This window comes from Aspergillus brunneoviolaceus (genome assembly GCF_003184695.1).
Source record: "Aspergillus brunneoviolaceus CBS 621.78 unplaced genomic scaffold BO95scaffold_67, whole genome shotgun sequence".
Taxonomy (NCBI): domain Eukaryota; kingdom Fungi; phylum Ascomycota; class Eurotiomycetes; order Eurotiales; family Aspergillaceae; genus Aspergillus; species Aspergillus brunneoviolaceus.
In genome coordinates, this window is record NW_020290797.1 from 13,472 (window position 1) to 31,405 (window position 17,934).

Sequence of the window (17,934 nt, forward strand, 5' to 3'; positions counted from 1 at the left end):
GAGGATTTTCAGGCATGCAAAAAGTCGGACGAACACTAATTAGTTATCGGCGCTGATTATCAATACTCTCCGACGGGCGAATATCTCAAACTCCTGGTTGTTTCTTACACCACCCTCCTCGTCACAACTTTTTGTCTGGCTGGATTTCCTTGTTCCACTTTCTTTGAGAATACAGTGGTCATTATTTATCGAGCTGCTGTCCTGTGAGGTGAACTTTTGTTCAGTGAAGAAAATATATACCCCGCTTTGATAACACCCACAACCGCCTAACGACTTTTTCTACCCGCCTTCCACAACTTTTCTACTTTTCGTGATACCCATTTTGCTGAGCGCCACTCTTTGTCACATCAAATAAAAAAAATGGCATCCCTTCCATACACCTGCAACACCTGTCTTGTTGCTTTTCGCGGCAGCGATGCGCAGCGGGACCACATGCGCCGAGACTGGCAGTAAGTTGGAAGCCATCCGTCCTGCCTTTGGTTGAGCTCAGCGACTGACACCTACAAACCAGCTTGTATAACATGAAGCGTCGCATTGCATCTCTGCCTCCCGTGTCTCAGGAAACCTTCAATGAGAAGGTTCTTGCCGCCAAAGCGACCACCACTGCCGCCGCCGCCAAGGCCGCCTTTGAAACGACCTGCGTCGCCTGCCAGAAGACTTTCTACAGCGAAAACTCACATCAAAACCATATCAAGAGCTCAAAGCACAAGGCCCGCGAAGCACGTATGAAACGCGAACATGCCGACGATGCCTCGTCAGTCATGAGCTCTACTTTCTCCTTGGGCGAGCCTATCAACAAGCCCCAGCGCGTCGGTGAGGCAGAGGTGTCTAAGGTGGCCGATACTCTGAAGGAGGCCACTATTGAAGAGGAAAATGAGGAGGGTGAAGATGAAGAGATGTCCGATGACTCTTTCTCGTCTGCCCGTTGCTTGTTCTGCCCCAACACGGCAGCCGATATCCAGGAGAACACTGAGCACATGCTCAAAGCCCACGGCATGTTCATCCCGGAGAAGGAGTATCTGGCCGACTTGGAAGGTCTCCTCAACTATCTCTACCGCAAGATCAACGAGAACAGCGAATGCACTTACTGTCATGTTATCAAGAATAGCCCCGCCGCTATCCGTACCCACATGAAAGACAAGGGTCACTGCATGATTGCTTTCGAGTCCGAGGATGAGCAGATTGAGATCGGCCAGTACTATGATTTCCGCAGCACTTACTCCGATGATGAGGGTGATTGGGAGTCGACAACTAGCGAGACGCCCGAGGAAGGAGGAGTTAAGATTGAGGGCGAGGATGAGGGCTGGGAGACTGAGACCTCCGCGTCATCCGTCGATGAAGATGAGCTGGACAACCGCAAGAGCGCACCCGTGGTCTACGCCACTGATTATGAACTCCACCTTCCTTCTGGGAAGAGCGTTGGCCACCGCTCCCTTGCCAAGTACTATCGCCAGAACCTCCACAACTACCCCTCTGCCGATGAGCGCGCGGCCCATCAACTCGCCATCGAGAATGGTGAGGCTATGGACGTGGATGAGAAACCTCGCGGTCGTAACCTCAACCGAGCCCTCATCACCCGTGCCAACGGCGGTACGGGCATGATCGGTGTTTCAGACACCCAGAAACGCCTTGTTGTGGAAAGCGAGCGTAAAGAGCGCACTCGGGCTATTCGACAAGAGATGCGGCACATGGCTCGGGTCAACCGCGCAGGCAACAACCAAAAACACTTCCGCGTATGTCCTCCCCTCTATGATTTAAGCGACCAAGCTAACATGGCGTTCAGGATCCTCTCCTGCAATAAACTCATGGATATGTTCTATCTGCATCATTTGATGAGTATATGATTTGGTCGAGGTCGTTTGTTTCCGTTGCCTCTTGGGTTTCTGCACTTAATTTCGAGCATTACACTTTGGAGTTGCGGTAGGGTACATCTTTGTACATACTTTAGTATGGCAAAAGTTTAGATCAAGCAATCACAACGATCTACATGTCTGATTGGCTATTCTACCAGCGATATCAATCGGCACCTCTGGTGGATCGACCACATAAGACAGGAGCTCTTCCCGCCGTGGGCTCAGCTCGTATGGATCGTGTGTAACCGATGTCTTGATGAACTGTACAACACATATCCTAGTCGGACTCAATTTTGGGTTGTGGGTTTCAGTCACATTTGGACAGTCAGACTTAAATCCAGCTTTTTACCTGTCCCAGGTGTAGAAAGGACGAGGGGACGAAGATTGCTGTTGATCTTGCTGTACTACTCCCACTTAGGGCTCGCTAAAGCGGTGTTCTTTGTGTAGACCGTAGACCATAGCCTGAAACGGAATGAGAGCACGTGTGCAGGCAACTCTTCATTCTGGTAGACGATGCTAGTCCATTACTGTTATAGATTAGAGCACTTCATCATTAGTGCTGGTCTGGGCTCTGAAGCAGTGGAGACTGGACACACAGGGCCCCTCTCAGTAGGCTAGTGCCACTTATTTGAACCTTTTATATCTCTATTGAGTAGGTAGCCTACAGTAGCTCATGAAAAAATTCGACTTTGCCGGACACCAGTTCTCATACCGATCACAAACCTGAACCTTATGTGAACAAGTTCCTATAGAAAACCCTTCAGAAGAACGGCAGGATTTTAAGCTTGCCTCAATCGACATACAGTATATACAAGATCCGGAGGGGGGACCTCATTTTGTAGTCCCCACATATCTCATGAGGCACTGAGACACGTGCTCTCATGCTGTCTCCGGCTAGGTCAATGCCTTCCCAATGAGAAATGAAGCTACTCCGATACGAGGTAAGGATGAGAGGAAGAAATTTGACTATTGAGAAAATTTTTGCAGCGTATACCCCACGCGCTTGCATTGAGAAATTAGTTGGCATTTATTATATCCCAAAATGACCAAGTGTGGTTCCTACCTAGGTAAGATGGTTTGTTTGTACAACATTATAAGTTCGTAAATTATGTAGTCAACTACAGAGGGTTATACGGCTGACTCATCCCCCTTCGCAACCAGCTGTCACGGGGCACGGACCAGCTTCTGGGTCAAGATCGCAGTCCCTGCATCTGATTGGTGAGAGTCCGAAGGCAGATTACCCGGATCTTTCCTTGCCCTCATCGAAATCGTTACAAGGCGAGGGCCTGACGAACATGGCCGCGACCGGCTATTTACCGTTGATACCTCAGGTATCAATCACTGGCACCAGCTTCCAACTCCTTCCGCCGGGCTAGACCCTGTTCAGAACTGGAGCTGAGTTTCTTTCTTTCCAGAATTCAATTCTTGTCCGTGAACAACAATCAACAATCAACAATCATCCATCCGTCTTATCTTAACAGTACGGGGTTCTCCTGAAGTTTCACAAGGCGAAACCCTTCCCCCTGGGGACCCTCTGCACTCCTGAACAAGATTTACTCAAATCATATTTATAGGAGACGAGCGATCACCTCCTTAACCTCCTGTGCCGCCTTTCTCCCTATTTCCCGACTGGGGGCGACGTCACTCTATCCACTACGGCACTGACCCGATCGCACGCCGCGCCCTTCTTCGCCCGGCCACTAAGGCAACGTGAACCTTTCTCTCTCTCTGCATCTCATCCCCTCCCACACCCACACCCACCCTCCATCTCCCCCCCCAAACGAAAATCCGCCGCTACTGCTTAGTCTTTAAAATAAATATGTCCCTGTTTTAGCCCAGGCTCAGGGCTCCTTCCCTTTTTCTTCGAGATTCCTCTTTCTCATCTGTCCCATCGGTGATGGCGATATCCCCGTCCACCCGCATCTTGGCCGCCCGGCCTCTCGTCCTTGGTCTTGCCAAGCTGTTGACTCTCGCCTGTGTGAACCTGCCTCTCATCTCCGCCGCTCCTACCTATGTCATTCATTCCGAAGTCGATCCCAAACCTCCAAGCGACCCTAGTCTATGGCTCTATCTCGGAGTTGCCGCTGCTCTGGTCTTGAGCGGTGGTGCATTTGCTGGTCTGACGATAGCTTTAATGGGCCAGGTAATTTTTTTCCCCTCCTTCGTGTCGACCTTGACCTCATTCATCGCATTGCGAGCACTTTCGGGAGGCTAATTTCTGGGGAATGCACACCCGCGGGGAATCTAGGATGAAGTTTATCTACAAGTTATTCAAACCTCTGGTGAAGAGGGCGAACGCAAAAATGCAGCAAGCGTGCTGAGACTGTTGCAGCGGGGAAAGCACTGGGTGCTGGTGACTCTCCTTCTCAGCAACGTGATCACCAACGAAACTCTTCCAATTGTGCTCGATCGGTCACTGGGAGGTGGCTGGCCAGCAGTGCTCGGCAGTACAGTCTTGATTGGTACGGGAAAATCCCTCTTCCTTGGCGCGAGAGGTCCTTGCTTATCGTCCGCCTGATGTGTTTTAGTGATCTTTGGCGAAATCGTGCCTCAATCCATTTGCGTCCGGTACGGGTTGCCTATCGGCGCATGGATGGCCCCCTGCGTCTTGGCGCTTATGTACATCATGTCTCCCGTGGCCTACCCTGTTGCCAAATTGCTCGACAAGCTGCTTGGAGAAGACCACGGAACCATTTACAAGAAAGCAGGCCTAAAAACCCTGGTTACGCTGCATAAGACCCTGGGTGAAGCTGGGGAGCAGCTGAACTCGGATGAGGTCACGATCATCAGCGCTGTCTTGGACCTTAAGGACAAGTCCGTTGGCAGCATCATGACTCCCATGGAAGATGTCTTTACCATGTCCGCGGACACTATACTTGATGAAGAAACAATGGATCTTATTCTGTCTCAGGGATACTCCCGTATCCCCATTCATGCGCCCGACAATGACATGAATTTCGTCGGCATGCTGTTGGTCAAGATGCTCATCACTTATGATCCTGAAGATTGCAAACGGGTCCGGGATTTCGCCCTAGCTACTCTTCCGGAGACGCGCCCGGAGACGAGCTGTCTGGACATTGTCAACTTTTTCCAAGAGGGCAAGTCTCACATGGTTCTCGTATCGGAATATCCGGGCGAAGATCGCGGCGCCTTGGGCGTGGTCACCTTGGAAGATGTGATCGAGGAATTGATCGGAGAGTATGTACTTCATCTACGCCAGAGTAGGAGCATGGCTAATTCTATCATAGGGAGATCATCGATGAATCCGATGTTTTTGTCGACGTTCACAAGGCGATCCGTCGTATGGCTCCGGCTCCCAAGTCTCGAGTCCCTAAAGGCCGGATTGTGGAAGACCCCCCGATGCTACCTGTCGAATCAGGTGGGCCGCTGATCGACATCGAAGGCGAATCCACCGCGGAACCCCCGACCAACGGTGCTTCGAAGGAAAACCGGCGAAGCTCTGTCGAAGCGCCCTTGCCTCGTTTCCAGTTTCGTCGTCCCCAATCAGACAGGAATTCCGACTCCACCGATGGCTTGGTGACTCAACGAGGTGCGACGGACGAAATTCGCGAGCACTTGAAGCATCTCGGCCCTTCAAATCTTGCTAGCCGGCCTCGCCAGACTAGATATCAGAGTGTGAAGATCAAGCGGAGTGCCTCTCCCTCGCGGTCTGGCCATACTGATCTAGAGTCTCGCCAGAGCGCGGACGGCTTGATTAGAAGCACTACTTCTGGCTTGCAGGGCGGCCTCGGTGCCGGATTAGTGCAAAGCGGAATGGATGCGCGAGACGGTGTATATGCCGTTCGGGCAGGCTACGGCACGTTAGGTCATGGTCGCTCCCTATCCGATACGGCGCGGATGACCGACGGACCGGCACTCTCCATACCGGAAGCTGTCCATGAGGAACAGGACGATAACATTCGCCCCAGCACTCGTGCACAGCAGGACAACAGCCCTGCGCATAGCTTCCAGTCGACCGACTCCGAACTCTCTGATCGTCTCCGGCCCGGCAGCTACCGACACAAGGGCCCCGCCCGCAGTGGTAGCATTACGGAGCAGGTGGTTGACGTCAACGGCATCCGCAAAGTAGTCCTCCATACCACTAGCACTGCCACCAGCTCCTCCGAGTCTGATACACCCAATGCTACCGCCCAGACCCAGTTCCCTGTTCAGCAGAATGGGGAGATTGTCAATCTCGGAAATGGCGATGGCAGCGGATCGAAGAAAAAACGTCGTCGCAAGCGCCGTGGGCATGGCTCCAAAAGTGGTGATTTGCACGCGGAGGATGCACCTCTTCTTGCGCCAGAATAACCCGCACTGTATGTGCTTGAAGTGGACTCTGCTGGACAGAGCAATGGGTGATGCAGTATATTCATTCGACTGGCTTCATTTGATTTTTTGTAAGAATGCTCGGAAAGCAGTATAGATAGCACTCCTTTTTTCCAAAGAGGAAGTATACGTATTAAGGGAAATATTCGCAATTTGTGAGATAGGGATTCGAGGTCGATGAAAACGGAAAATATGATTTAGAGAAGTCGGGTTGACTACTGTAAGAGTGAATCGAAATTACAATATTGCTTTGTTCGTGAGTCTCATGCTATAATCATACGTGGAGCGACTGTAGATACAGCTCTTAGCCATGTTGTTCCAAACTATACGTACATTGGTGTACTGCTTCTTGGGTAGGCTCTGTTTCCTTCTCACAGGCTGTGAATATGACATTATGTAATTTGAAGCACAAAAATATATCAACCAGCATCATTGGTCTAGTGGTAGAATTCATCGTTGCCATCGATGAGGCCCGTGTTCGATTCACGGATGATGCAATGTGAGATTTCTTTTGTCTTTTTTTCGCGCTTGTTTTTTCTCGCTTGGATGCTTTCTATCTATCCGTCCGATATACGTCATCGGCACGGAATGCACACTTTTGTAATTAAGAGATTAAATTGTCTCGTAGAGCCGTTGACCTCACTTCAATCTGAATGTGTATCCCGTTCTATCTACCTGGATATAGTCGTATCGTCGGCATCATGATCTCACAGGATCTCACAGGATCTCACTTACTTCCGTGCACGCAGACTCACTCCTGATAGAGTATAGATTGGCTACGTATATGTAACGGAGCTCCAGCCCAGTCGGATGAAGACCGGGTTGGAAAGCAAACTGCATATCGAGAACCCCAATCATCTTACGAGTATGATGTTGTGTAACCGACCAGGGAACGTCAAACCATGGTGTTCGTAGATAAAGTTTGATGCAAGGAGTCCCTTCGATCAGATAAGGATAAATTACCGACAGAAACCTATTATATACATCTAGACTGATGGGGCCTCGTGTTGGCACCGGGATGACTGCGATATTTGCACATTGTGAGTAGTGACCTCATATAATACAAGTAGCGTAGCAGCTAGAAAAGTGGAGATCTTGTGCAAATAAGCCTAAAATGGGTAATAAGCCAGCACGAGGGCTCAGGGCCCAGGAACCCAGTATGGGGTCTCCACCGCCATCAAGCATTGAATCGGAATTACTATTGCTACCAACTTGGCAGCCTTGGCAAGGAAGTGACCCTCATATATATTCCTGCGAGCTTCCCCTCACCCTGCAGGGTCCAAACGCACTCCTCCACTTGACTTTTTTGACCTCAACATGGCTGCAATGGAGGAGCCGATTCCCCTCCGCAACACGAACCAGGCGAATTCTCTCGACTCCAACGAAGAACCGACGCAGGTCTTCCACGAGGCTGAGCGCTGGAACTATCCTCGCTCTAATGTATTTAAGACCCTCGCCACCTTCTGGAGTTTTCTGGTTATGGGTATGAATGATGCAGCCTACGGGGTGAGTGATCGACCGCCTTACCCTCTTATCTGGAACTTGACCGAGACTGACCATAGTAGCCTCTGATTCCCTATGTAAGCGTTCGACCGTCTTAGAGCCGTGTGATCGCCACTGAACAGTTGCCGCAGCTGGAAAGCTACTACCGTCTCTCCTACACTGTGGTGTCCCTCGTCTTCTTCTCACCGCTAGTCGGCTACACCGCGGCTGCCTTTCTGAACAGCCGAATTCACAACAAACTAGGCCGTCGAGGAGTGGCCGTGTTGACGCCCAGTTGCCATGTGATTGCGTATATCATCAATTGTTGTCACCCCCCCTACCCGGTCCTGGTCGTCTCTTTCATCTTTGCAGGCTTCGGAAATGGACTTGGGGATGCCTCGTGGAATGCTTGGATAGGTAACATGGCCGACTCTAATCAGATTCTGGGGCTTCTGCACGGGCTCTACGGTGTTGGAGGTGTGATCAGTCCCCTAATCGCAACGTCGTTGATCACAAAGGCCCATGTGCCGTGGTACTATTACTACTATATCCTGGTAAGACTGGTGTTCCGCCAAAAACGTCATCCGGCCCTTGTATCGTTCTAAGCTTTGGCTTACAAGTTTCTCCTTTCTACTGTCCGCAGATTGCCTGTGCGGCCACTGAACTGGCCGTCTGTGCCTCAGCCTTCTGGGACGCATCGGCAGAACGAGACAAGGCGAGAGAGCCACAGTCAGATGATGAAAACAAGGCGGGGCTTCGTGAAGTGCTGTTCAAGAAGTCTTATGCGCGGGTTACCTGGATCTGTGCCATCTTCCTGCTGGGATATGTCGGCATCGAAGTCGCCCTGGGCGGCTGGATAGTGACATTCATGATCCAGGTCCGACATGGCCAGTCCTTCGCAAGTGGGATGACAGCTACCGGGTTTTGGCTTGGGATCACCGTGGGGCGCATGGTGCTAGGCTTTATCACCCCGCGCATTGGCGAGAAGTTGGCAATCATAGTATGTTTCCCTTGCCCATTGCACTGCATAGTCCGGTCTTTCTTCGCCTTGCCAGGATCCATAGATCCAATGCGTCGACTCTCAATCCCTCCTATAATGTGACCCATGCACGATTACTTCTGACATCGTCACTCCGCAGATATATTCCTGCTGCGCTATCGCCGCAGGTCTTGTCCTCTGGTTGGTCCCGAACTTCTACTCATCCGCAGTGGCTGTTTCTCTGCAAGGATTCTTCCTGGGACCGTTCTTCCCGGCTGCGGTGGTGGTGGCTACCAAGCTCCTCCCTCGCCATCTTCACGTCAGTGCCATTGGATTCGCGGCTGCGTTTGGCGGCGGAGGCGCTGCTATCCTGCCGTTCGCTGTGGGTGCTATTGCGCAGGCACGCGGAGTCAAAGTGTTGCAGCCCTTCATCATCGGGCTTTCTGGAGGAATCCTGCTGTTGTGGCTGGGATTGCCCAGGATGCCAAAGAAGAATCAGGCTTGAGGAGAATGAAGCTACGACTGAAGATATAGACTGCATATAATGGTTGGGCCCAAGTAGATAGGAAGGGGTGGATGTAGGCCTGGTGGTATGGATGAGGAGGCAGGCCAATCTAATGGAGCAGAGTCATTTGGTGTGTATATATGTGTTCAAAGTAGCAACGCTCTACGGAATACAGGAAAAAGTTCTTTGATCTATCAAGCTTGTATGGCAGGGTTCTTATACAGTGCTTGTTTTCGGTGTTCTAGCTAATTGTGTATGGTACAAGCTGTCAGATTTGTTCTTCGATATTCAAGAGTAGTAGTAACGCCAAAGTAGTCTCTTATTTCCCTATGCAATATTCACTTTGGGTGGTCACTTACCTGATGTTGGCTTGGGAGAGTGAAGTGATCATGTTACTATGGGTGACGATACCTGGTTCCCCCCACGACAACATGAGTTTGATATTCACTGGATACTCCCTCACTCTCCGTAGCAACCCACCCTCACGTTCTCCATACATATCTCCTTCTATCACTTTACCTTATTTACCCTTCTCTCTCCCACATCTCTCTCCTTCTTCGCCTCTCTTCTCACCATCTTTCCTCCACATCTCTCTCCATCAAACCATAGATCTCTTTCGCAAACTTGCAATCATTTAATACCTTCTACATCCTTCCAAGAGCTTGAAAAACACGACTCCTTCTCCTGTGAAAGACGCTTGAAAGTCTCAGACATATGTCTGGAGGCCTGAAGAGGCTTTGGTGACATTGACACCGCGAAAAGCTTCGACGGCCCGACGCGTGTTGTGACAGCTTCACAGAAGAACAGAATTCTTCAAGTCTTCTCAAGAATCTCAACCACTCTCTCATCATCCTACTTCTTCCTACTTGTAAGCTATCCATCTTTACCACTCAAGACGCGAGCAGCATCCACTGACCATACCACAGACGTGTAAAGCCTCTCATCTCATCACTTCATAGAACATCCCACACGAGAACCTCTGAGCGTCAGGTTCGACCTCATTCGACAAGATGTCAAACGCGGCAGAACAGATCTTCTTCTACGGACAGGTCACCGATCCGGCGCACGCCTCAAGCTTCGACGTGCTGACGTACCTCGATCTGACCAACGGGGGCACCATACTCTTCCAAGCCATAATCCTTATCACAATCATCATCTGTTTCCTGCCGGACCTGGCGCCCTTGACCCTGACCGGGGTTCAAAGGTTCATCTTCTCGCCTATCCGCTCCTTGCTACACGATATCCACTGGGCCGTCCAGCAGCTGTCCAATGGCGAGTCTCGCAAGAGCTTCTATCGTTTATGTTACGCCAACGCCCAAGACACAATCCTCAATTCTAACCTGGTCCAACTTACCTTCATCGGAATCCTTTGGTTCTTTCCAACCAACCGGCCTTTGAGTACTGCATGCCGCCTCTGGGCCCTAGCGGCCGGGTCCAAGTGGATGTACATCTCTGCTCTGATCCCAGGCCACCATTATTTGAACGGCATAACCGCGGGCTTCAGTCCCATGGGACGGGACCGCTACGAAGACTGCCTTGCCGACATGGCGCGCAGTGGGTTACCGGCTCGTTGGACCAAGAAGCAATGGCTGGCGAGCTACCGCTGCTCCGGCGTGGAGACGGGGCTGGAACTGTACGAAACGGTCAAGGACCGCGCGCAGTGGCTGGTGCCACCTGTGGATAGCGAGGTCCGCCATCTCCGCGTTCTTGCCTTCATGGCCGTCTTGATCCCGACCCTTGTTATAGGGCTGTGGCTCTTTTATGCTCTCTGCAGCAAAGTTGCCGCTCTACGCCGGGGGATGGCGCTGGCGGTGAACGGCGAGCCCCGGCCCACTGAATGCGAGGCGTATCTGTGGAACTTGTCCAAGTCTCTTGAGACTGCGAATGAGAAACTGCAGCAGTGCATAGCGACGAGGGAGGCAGAGTTCCAGGCGGAGAAGCAGCGGCTGGAAGAGACTGTCCGTCACCAGACCGATTTCACTTCCCGCAGGATTCAGAGCGCGCTCCGCCAGGCGAAAGACGCACACGCGGGCATCATCGACGAGTTGAAGAGGAAGGTCGTCCAGCTGGAAAATAATCTCACCATGGCCAGAGCCGAGGCCCAGTTCGTCGTCGTGGATGAAGTGGACGCGGCACGGGAGCAGTTCCTGAAAGACCGTATCGTGCAGCTGGAGAAGCAGCTGGCTGGCGCGAAGAAGAAAAGCAACGCTAGGAGTAAAAAGGAGCTACAGACGGTCAAGGATGAGCTTCAGACTCGCACTGATGAGTTGACGACCCTCACTGACAAGCTCTCTGAGGCTGAGACTCGCGTGTCCGCGGCGGAGGAGCGTGGTCGACGTGTGGAGATTGAATGCGAGAAGCTGTTGACCCAGGGGCTTTCGTCGTTGAAGAGTGAGCTTCAGACCCGTACCGATGAGCTTGCAGCTGCGGAAGAGCGGCTGGCTACCGCGGAGAAGAGTAGTCAGCAGGGCGAACTGGAACATGATCAGTTGAAGAATGAACTTCAGACCCGCACTGATGAGCTTGCAGCTGCGAAAGAGCGACTGGCCGCAGCCAAAGAGCACAGTCCACAGGATGAAGCCGAGCGCGAACAGACCCATATTCCAATTCAGGAATTCCAGTCTCTGAAGAGTGAACTTCAGACCCGCACCGATGAGCTTGCCGATGCAGAGAAGCGTCTGGCCGCTGCTCGAAGCAAGCACAATCGACAGGCGAAACCCGAGCGTGAACAGAACCTTGCCCAAAGCCAAGAGATCCAGTCACTGAAGATTGAGCTTCAGATTCGGACTGATAAGCTCGCAGCCGCAGAAAAACGACTGACCGCTGCTCGAAAGCATAGTCAGCAGAACGAAGCCGAGCGCGACGACCAAAATCAGAAGCTTCAGTCGCTGAAGGACGAGCTTCAGAGCCGAACCGATGAACTTAATATCTGGACTGAAAGGTGTCTTTCCGTTGAGTCACGTCTGCTTGCCGCAGAGAAACACGGCCAGCAGGAGGGACATGGCCAACGGGCCGCCATCGAAGGCCAGCAGCATCTCAGCCAGGAGCAGGAGCAGGAACTGCAGTCACTCAAGGATGCACTTCAGACACGCACCGATGAACTCCAGGCCTGTACTGACAAGACTGTCGACGTTGAGAAGCGCCTGGTCACTGCAGAGGAGCACGGTCGTGAGAGTGAAACCCAGCTTCAGGAGCTTCTGGCTCAGAACCAGAATATCATTGCAGAGTACGAGGCATTCCGGGCCACACATCAAGCAAACCTGCAGCATAGCCAGTCTCTGGAAGCGATGCAGCAAGAGCTGGCCGCCGCCCATGTCAGAAACCACGCGCTTCAACAAGAGAATAACTCCGTTGAAATCGAAGCACAACTGATGGTGGCTAAGTTAGAGTTCGACCTAGACGAAGCCCAGAGACAACTGGCGGAAGCGCAATTCAGCGGAGCCAGCGCGCAGCAGAGCATGCAGGAAGGCGAAGTGGCCTGCAACTTGTCTGTGGCGGAAGCGCGCGCTCAAGCTGAGCAGGCGCGAAACCAAGCGTTCATGATGCAGAAGAATCTCGACGAAGTCACCGAGGAGAACCGCACCCTCCAGATTCAGATCTGACTGGCGATGAGGGACGCCCAGCGTGGCCAGGAACGGGCCGACACCGCGGAGCGAGTCAACAAGGTCCTCGAGGTCCGTCTGGCCCAATGGGAGGAGAAAGCTCGCGACGAACAGATGATTCTCAAGCGACCGACCGCGAACGTGGGGTCCGTCATGACGGCCCTCCAGCAGTGCCAGGTCAAGGTTTCCGAGCAGCAGACGAGGATCAACGAGTTGACGGAGAAGCTCGAGAAGGCGAAGGTGGCCAGCCCCGCGGGCAAGGTCGAGGAGAAGCTCCGTGCCGACTTCTCGATGATCAAATCGATGTACGAACGGGAGAAGCGAGCACGCACGGAGGATCAGATCCGCTGGTCCAAGGAGAACCGCGAGTTGTATGAGGAACTCCGCAAGCTGCGCATTAGCATCTCGAATGCGAAGACCCAGCGTCCCAGACGCAGCCGGGTAGCAGCCGGACTGGCCTCCGACGCATGTGACATTGATTGAGTCGGGTAACTATGGGTAGGGTTGTGTCTGTGGTGGCGATAGTTGAATGAAGGGCGGGGCGCAAGTTTGGCGGACGAAATTGTTGGACATGTATCTGGCTGGCTGGCTTGCTTGCTTAATTGGCTTATGGCAATAAAGATGACGTTTGGTTCTAGTATCAGGCCAGCCTTCTTGGTGGCTCAGTCAAGCATCACATTCTTATCGTCGATTGGCATTGTTGAGTTTAGGGGTAGGCGGCTCACCCTGTCATGCTTGATGCTTTTTTCTAACCCCCAAGCCCTCTGCTTACCATATTGTAACAGTATGTTCATGTACTCAGTATCTAGGAAGCATCGAGGAAGATAACAAATTAAACAATTAAATTGTGAGTGAGCACGATTATTCCGAAACCGCCAAGCAGAGAGATGATGAACCAGTTGCAACGTGCAAGGGGGACCGTGCTGATCTCAGCACTTTGATGCTTTGATCACTTCAGTGGATGTGGATCAGGGGGTTCGGCGTTCGGGAGATAACGGTGTGCCCGTTCAATCTTCCTGCAAGAGTAGCGCAATAAGGGGCTTCCATTAGCCCCATCCACCCCATCAGTAACTGGGCTGACCCAAGGGACCAAAGCTCAATAGATTGAAATCATTGAATAGTGCATGGCAAGCGCCCTCCCCATGTTTCATCTTTTCATCTTTTTTGCCGGCCCCCCCATTCCTCACGGCCAATTCTCCACATTCTTTCCAGTTTCTACATAGTACGTACTCATGCGATTCCTGCTCCCCGACCCCCGAGTGTCTCTCGCTTGGGTGGTGAAGGTGGATATTGCGCCTGGGCAGAGCTAGTTTATCCTCTGTTCCTCTGTTTCCTGCTGTCTGCTATCGGATTTTTCCCACACACTCTACTCTCTCTGGCCGCTTGTATGTGGTGAGAAACCACCTCAATTGCACGCGCCCAACACTGTTTCCCCTATCTTGGCAACGTTACCGCTACGCTGACAGCTGCTGCTACTGCCGCCGCCGCACGTTGTCGTTTCAGCGCTATCCTCATATCACCGACGGGCTTTCGATGGCTCAGGCACGATTCGTCCATGTCGATTAACACATCCACCCATTGTCCAGCGGCTATGCGCTGTTGACGCGACTTGCCGCCATCTTCGTCCCCCTCCCCGTCTCCGTCGCTCTTTTTGAACTTCGTCGGCGCATACAAAACCATTGTCGAGGGACCGACCGACCCTGACTAGAAAAAACCTCTCCAATCATTCTTACGTCGCCTACGCCTGCGACGTGTGACTGACTTTTCCCGGCTGGTCCGACGAAAGGCCCAAATTCACACGACACATTCTCTCTTTTTTTTTATCAGCAGATTATCTCTACTTCCCACACGTCGTGGCTCATCGTGTATAATGTTCTGTTCGGGCGATCGCGAGAAAGGGCCCGTGGCCTTGGAGGAACAATGGGATTATATCAACCTGAGTGATTTCAAGTCCGAATCCTGCTGGTCGGGATTCTCGTACTTTCTGATCTATGTGTTTCTGTTGGTCTCGGTGGCGGTCTACGGTGTGGACACCTTTACGGCCGTCAATCTGTTGGCCTTCTCGCGGTGGGCGGGCTCAATTGAGCCTGCGATCCCGTTCAAGGTCTCGCGCTGGATCTTCGCCGTCTGCATTATCGTCTCGTTCGCTCTGCTGATCTACCGCTGGTTGCGCGCCATTCGCGCGATGCGCTCGGGCAGCATCGCCCACAGCTATCTGGATTCGCTCGCGGTGCGCATCCAGAGTATCCGCATGGGTCAGAATGGTCGTGGGTGGAGGCGCTTCTTGGTCTTCGCGGAGTTAACCAAGAGTCGAAAGGGTGCGGAGTACGTCGCGCTCTTTGCTTATTTTTCTTTTGAATGTGAGTTCATGTGTCTTTTTGTTGGGTCGAGGATTGATGGGCTGACTTTGCTGTAGCGTGGATGAGTACAATCTTCGCCGATGGCCCGCGACAGGTTGTCAACGCTATCACTCTCTACTCAGTCATGCAGATGGATTTGCTCCCGGGAGGCAGTAATACGGATAGTACGGATGGGTCTACTGCTTCTCAGCTGTTTCACAACATCAAGGTCCTGGCGGAAGACAATACGCGGCAGGCTATTGTCCTGGTCGGCATGATCTTCACTCTTGTCATTTGGGTCTTGTCAATGCTCAAGCTGCTGCTGGCCGTTGTGCTCTACTTGCTGTTCCTCTGGCACCACATTCCCACGGAAGATGGATCGTTGAAGAGGTACTGCAAGCGCAAGATCAATTCACGGTTGACGCAGATTGTTCGGAAGAAGGTCAACAAGGCACTGGCCAAAGGCGTGGCCCTCCAGGATCGGAAGCCCACCCAGCCCAACATAGGTATCGACAGGAAGCCGACTTTGCCGACAGTTGGCATGCACGATGATGATAAGACGCCGATAGTCACGACTATTTCGCGGAGCACCACGCAAACGACGTTGCCAGCATACTCATCTCGCCCCGGCACAGCTGCCCCAGACCGCAAACCAACTCTTCCCGACTTGTCCACGTTCGATGATAAGCCCCCAGCACTTAGCCGCACGGTGACTCAGTCTTCCTTTTCAGATGCTGCTTCTATGTCCGGTAGTACTGCCGTGTCTACATACAGCCCTCTTGATCGACATGGAACTCCGGCGCCTCCAGTACCGCCTCTTCCTCAGCAAGGGCCTGCCCCGATGCCGCTGTCCCAGACTCCGAGGCCACGCCAGAACTTCAACCAGGCGCCTCCGGCTCAGGGGTATGGAGAGCCAATTGGTCCGCGCAGCCAGACCCCTATGTCGCGGTCAACCCGTACGCCTGCTCCTCAGCAACAGGCCCCAGCAATGCCTCGGTCCCACACTCCCATGTCGCGTCAGAACTTCACTCCCCCGCCTCCTGCTCCAGGGTATGGGGGAATGGATCGAGCGTCACCTGCACCACCTATGCCACGCATTCAGACACCTATGTCTCGATCCCATTACCCGCCGGCACCGCCGTCTGCCATGCCTGACCATAGCCATATGCCGTATGCGACCCACCAGCAGGATCCTGGCGAAGGGTACAATCCGTTCGCAAACCAGGAGGCCTACTACTCACAGTCAAGTACTCCTTTCCGTTCCTACAGCCCAGCAACTGGACCGAACGCACGAGCATTGACACCCGGTGCAATTCGTTCCCCTGTCGAGCACATGCCAAATCAGCCGTTCTCTTCCGCAAATCAGCTGAGTGACACTCCTTATCCTGAAAGGGATCATGAATACCCTGGACGGTCATTCACACCAGCTGGTCCTGGCAATACGAGGTCTCCTCCGCCTATTAACCCGGCTGAAACCTGGGAGACAAGAATGACGACTCCGATCGGTGCAGGGACTGCGAACACTTATACTGCGTTCAGCCCAGCCGACAGGAGCTCTCCAATGCCACTCGCTGGCAATATTGCTTCCGGACATAATGGAGACAACGGCGGTTATGGCCAGCATGAAGACGATCTGGCACTGGGTGCCATTGACCCGGTTGACACACATCAGACGATACATGATCAAAATACTGGCTATGTCGCGTCCAATCCCTCTGCCAACATCAATTCGCCTTTGGACGACCATCACAGCCATGACGAGCACTTCGACCACCGCGATGAGCACCACGACGAGGACCACGACGAGCCCCATGCTATTGACCACATAGACAGAGCCTCCCCTGCTGGCTCGCATGAGACCGCGCATAACGCCGCCGATTACATTGCCTTCAACCCGTCGGCCACAGAGTCGCATCAAGATTCTGACAATAGACACCTGTCAGAACACGAACCGTACGGCCACGAACACCAGCACGATCAAGGCCACGAACACATCTATAACTACTACGCCGGACAACCGCCCGCTACAGCTATGGGAGCCATGTCCCCGATCAGCTCCACGAGCCATGAAGGCTACACGGCATTCAATCCATTCGAGGAATCGCATGCCGCCGTATCCGATCCCAAGCACGAGCGCCCACACCACGATTCCCACCTCGGACCTCCACAGCCGGAGAACGACATGCAGAAGACTGTGCCCCCGGAGCACGGCTATGTAGCCTTTTCTCCAGTCACCCACGCCGTGTCTTCCACTGAGGCGTATTCTCCGGCGACAGGGTATTCGACAGCCCAGATGTTCGCTCCCACCACCACACATGCCATGTCCTCTCCAGCAGAAGCCTATGCTCCGACCACACAGCCCCCTCCCGCCGTGCACGCTTATTCCCCCGCCCCATACCCTTCAGCATCCCAACCCATCGAACGGGCCTACTCCCCTTCGGTACAGCCATACCATCCCAACCAACAACATCCCTTCTAGTCATCTTCGTCCATAACACCTCCGCATTCCACATCTCTCATCTGAGAAACACCGAACACCCTACTTCTTCAATCTTCCACCCCGGTCACTCTCTTCTCTCTTCTCCGAACTGCACAGTCCAACTACATAATCGCCTGCCTTAAGCCTTCTTCAAGATCCAATCTACGAACCACACAGTAGACGGGTCTCCGAGCGAGTCTACCCCGTGAATTTACGTGTTTGATGATAGTTATACCTTTACTACCCTTGAGTGCCTTACCCGAATCAAAACACCTCACTCGAGCTCGGGACGCAGCGAAGCTCTATAGAGTTTACCTTCTTGAATATGCAACGTCCAATACAGTAAATACCTCTATTCTCTCTTTC

At 52.7% G+C, this 17,934-nt stretch overlaps 5 protein-coding genes and 1 non-coding gene across 6 annotated transcripts; all 6 read left to right on the forward strand.

Moving 5' to 3' along the window:
- Positions 1–35: 35 nt before the first annotated feature.
- BO95DRAFT_517267 (putative C2H2 finger domain protein) lies at positions 36–2,222 on the forward strand. Its single transcript, XM_025591887.1, has 3 exons — positions 36–449; positions 512–1,733; positions 1,784–2,222. Exons 1-3 carry the CDS (start codon positions 361–363, stop codon positions 1,799–1,801), a joined length of 1,329 nt encoding a protein of 442 aa, XP_025438748.1. The 5' UTR covers positions 36–360; the 3' UTR covers positions 1,802–2,222.
- Positions 2,223–3,298: 1,076 nt separating this feature from the next.
- Positions 3,299–6,413, forward strand: BO95DRAFT_446131 (putative DUF21 and CBS domain protein (Mam3)). Its single transcript, XM_025587306.1, has 4 exons — positions 3,299–3,996; positions 4,102–4,315; positions 4,382–5,051; positions 5,102–6,413. Exons 1-4 carry the CDS (start codon positions 3,751–3,753, stop codon positions 6,162–6,164), a joined length of 2,193 nt encoding a protein of 730 aa, XP_025438749.1. The 5' UTR covers positions 3,299–3,750; the 3' UTR covers positions 6,165–6,413.
- A 195-nt stretch (positions 6,414–6,608) lies between these two features.
- On the forward strand, positions 6,609–6,679 carry BO95DRAFT_t251. Its single transcript has one exon. It is a non-coding gene; the product is annotated as a tRNA-Gly (tRNA).
- Positions 6,680–7,463: 784 nt separating this feature from the next.
- Positions 7,464–9,323, forward strand: BO95DRAFT_446132 (putative MFS transporter). Its single transcript, XM_025587307.1, has 5 exons — positions 7,464–7,688; positions 7,748–7,762; positions 7,817–8,218; positions 8,308–8,664; positions 8,804–9,323. Exons 1-5 carry the CDS (start codon positions 7,500–7,502, stop codon positions 9,146–9,148), a joined length of 1,308 nt encoding a protein of 435 aa, XP_025438750.1. The 5' UTR covers positions 7,464–7,499; the 3' UTR covers positions 9,149–9,323.
- A 649-nt stretch (positions 9,324–9,972) lies between these two features.
- Positions 9,973–13,055, forward strand: BO95DRAFT_238923 (uncharacterized protein). The gene has a single exon (XM_025581339.1). It carries the CDS (start codon positions 10,159–10,161, stop codon positions 12,748–12,750), a length of 2,592 nt encoding a protein of 863 aa, XP_025438751.1. The 5' UTR covers positions 9,973–10,158; the 3' UTR covers positions 12,751–13,055.
- Positions 13,056–14,525: 1,470 nt separating this feature from the next.
- Positions 14,526–17,679, forward strand: BO95DRAFT_238944 (uncharacterized protein). The gene is made up of 2 exons (XM_025581340.1): positions 14,526–15,110; positions 15,167–17,679. Exons 1-2 carry the CDS (start codon positions 14,621–14,623, stop codon positions 17,566–17,568), a joined length of 2,892 nt encoding a protein of 963 aa, XP_025438752.1. The 5' UTR covers positions 14,526–14,620; the 3' UTR covers positions 17,569–17,679.
- Positions 17,680–17,934: the final 255 nt, after the last annotated feature.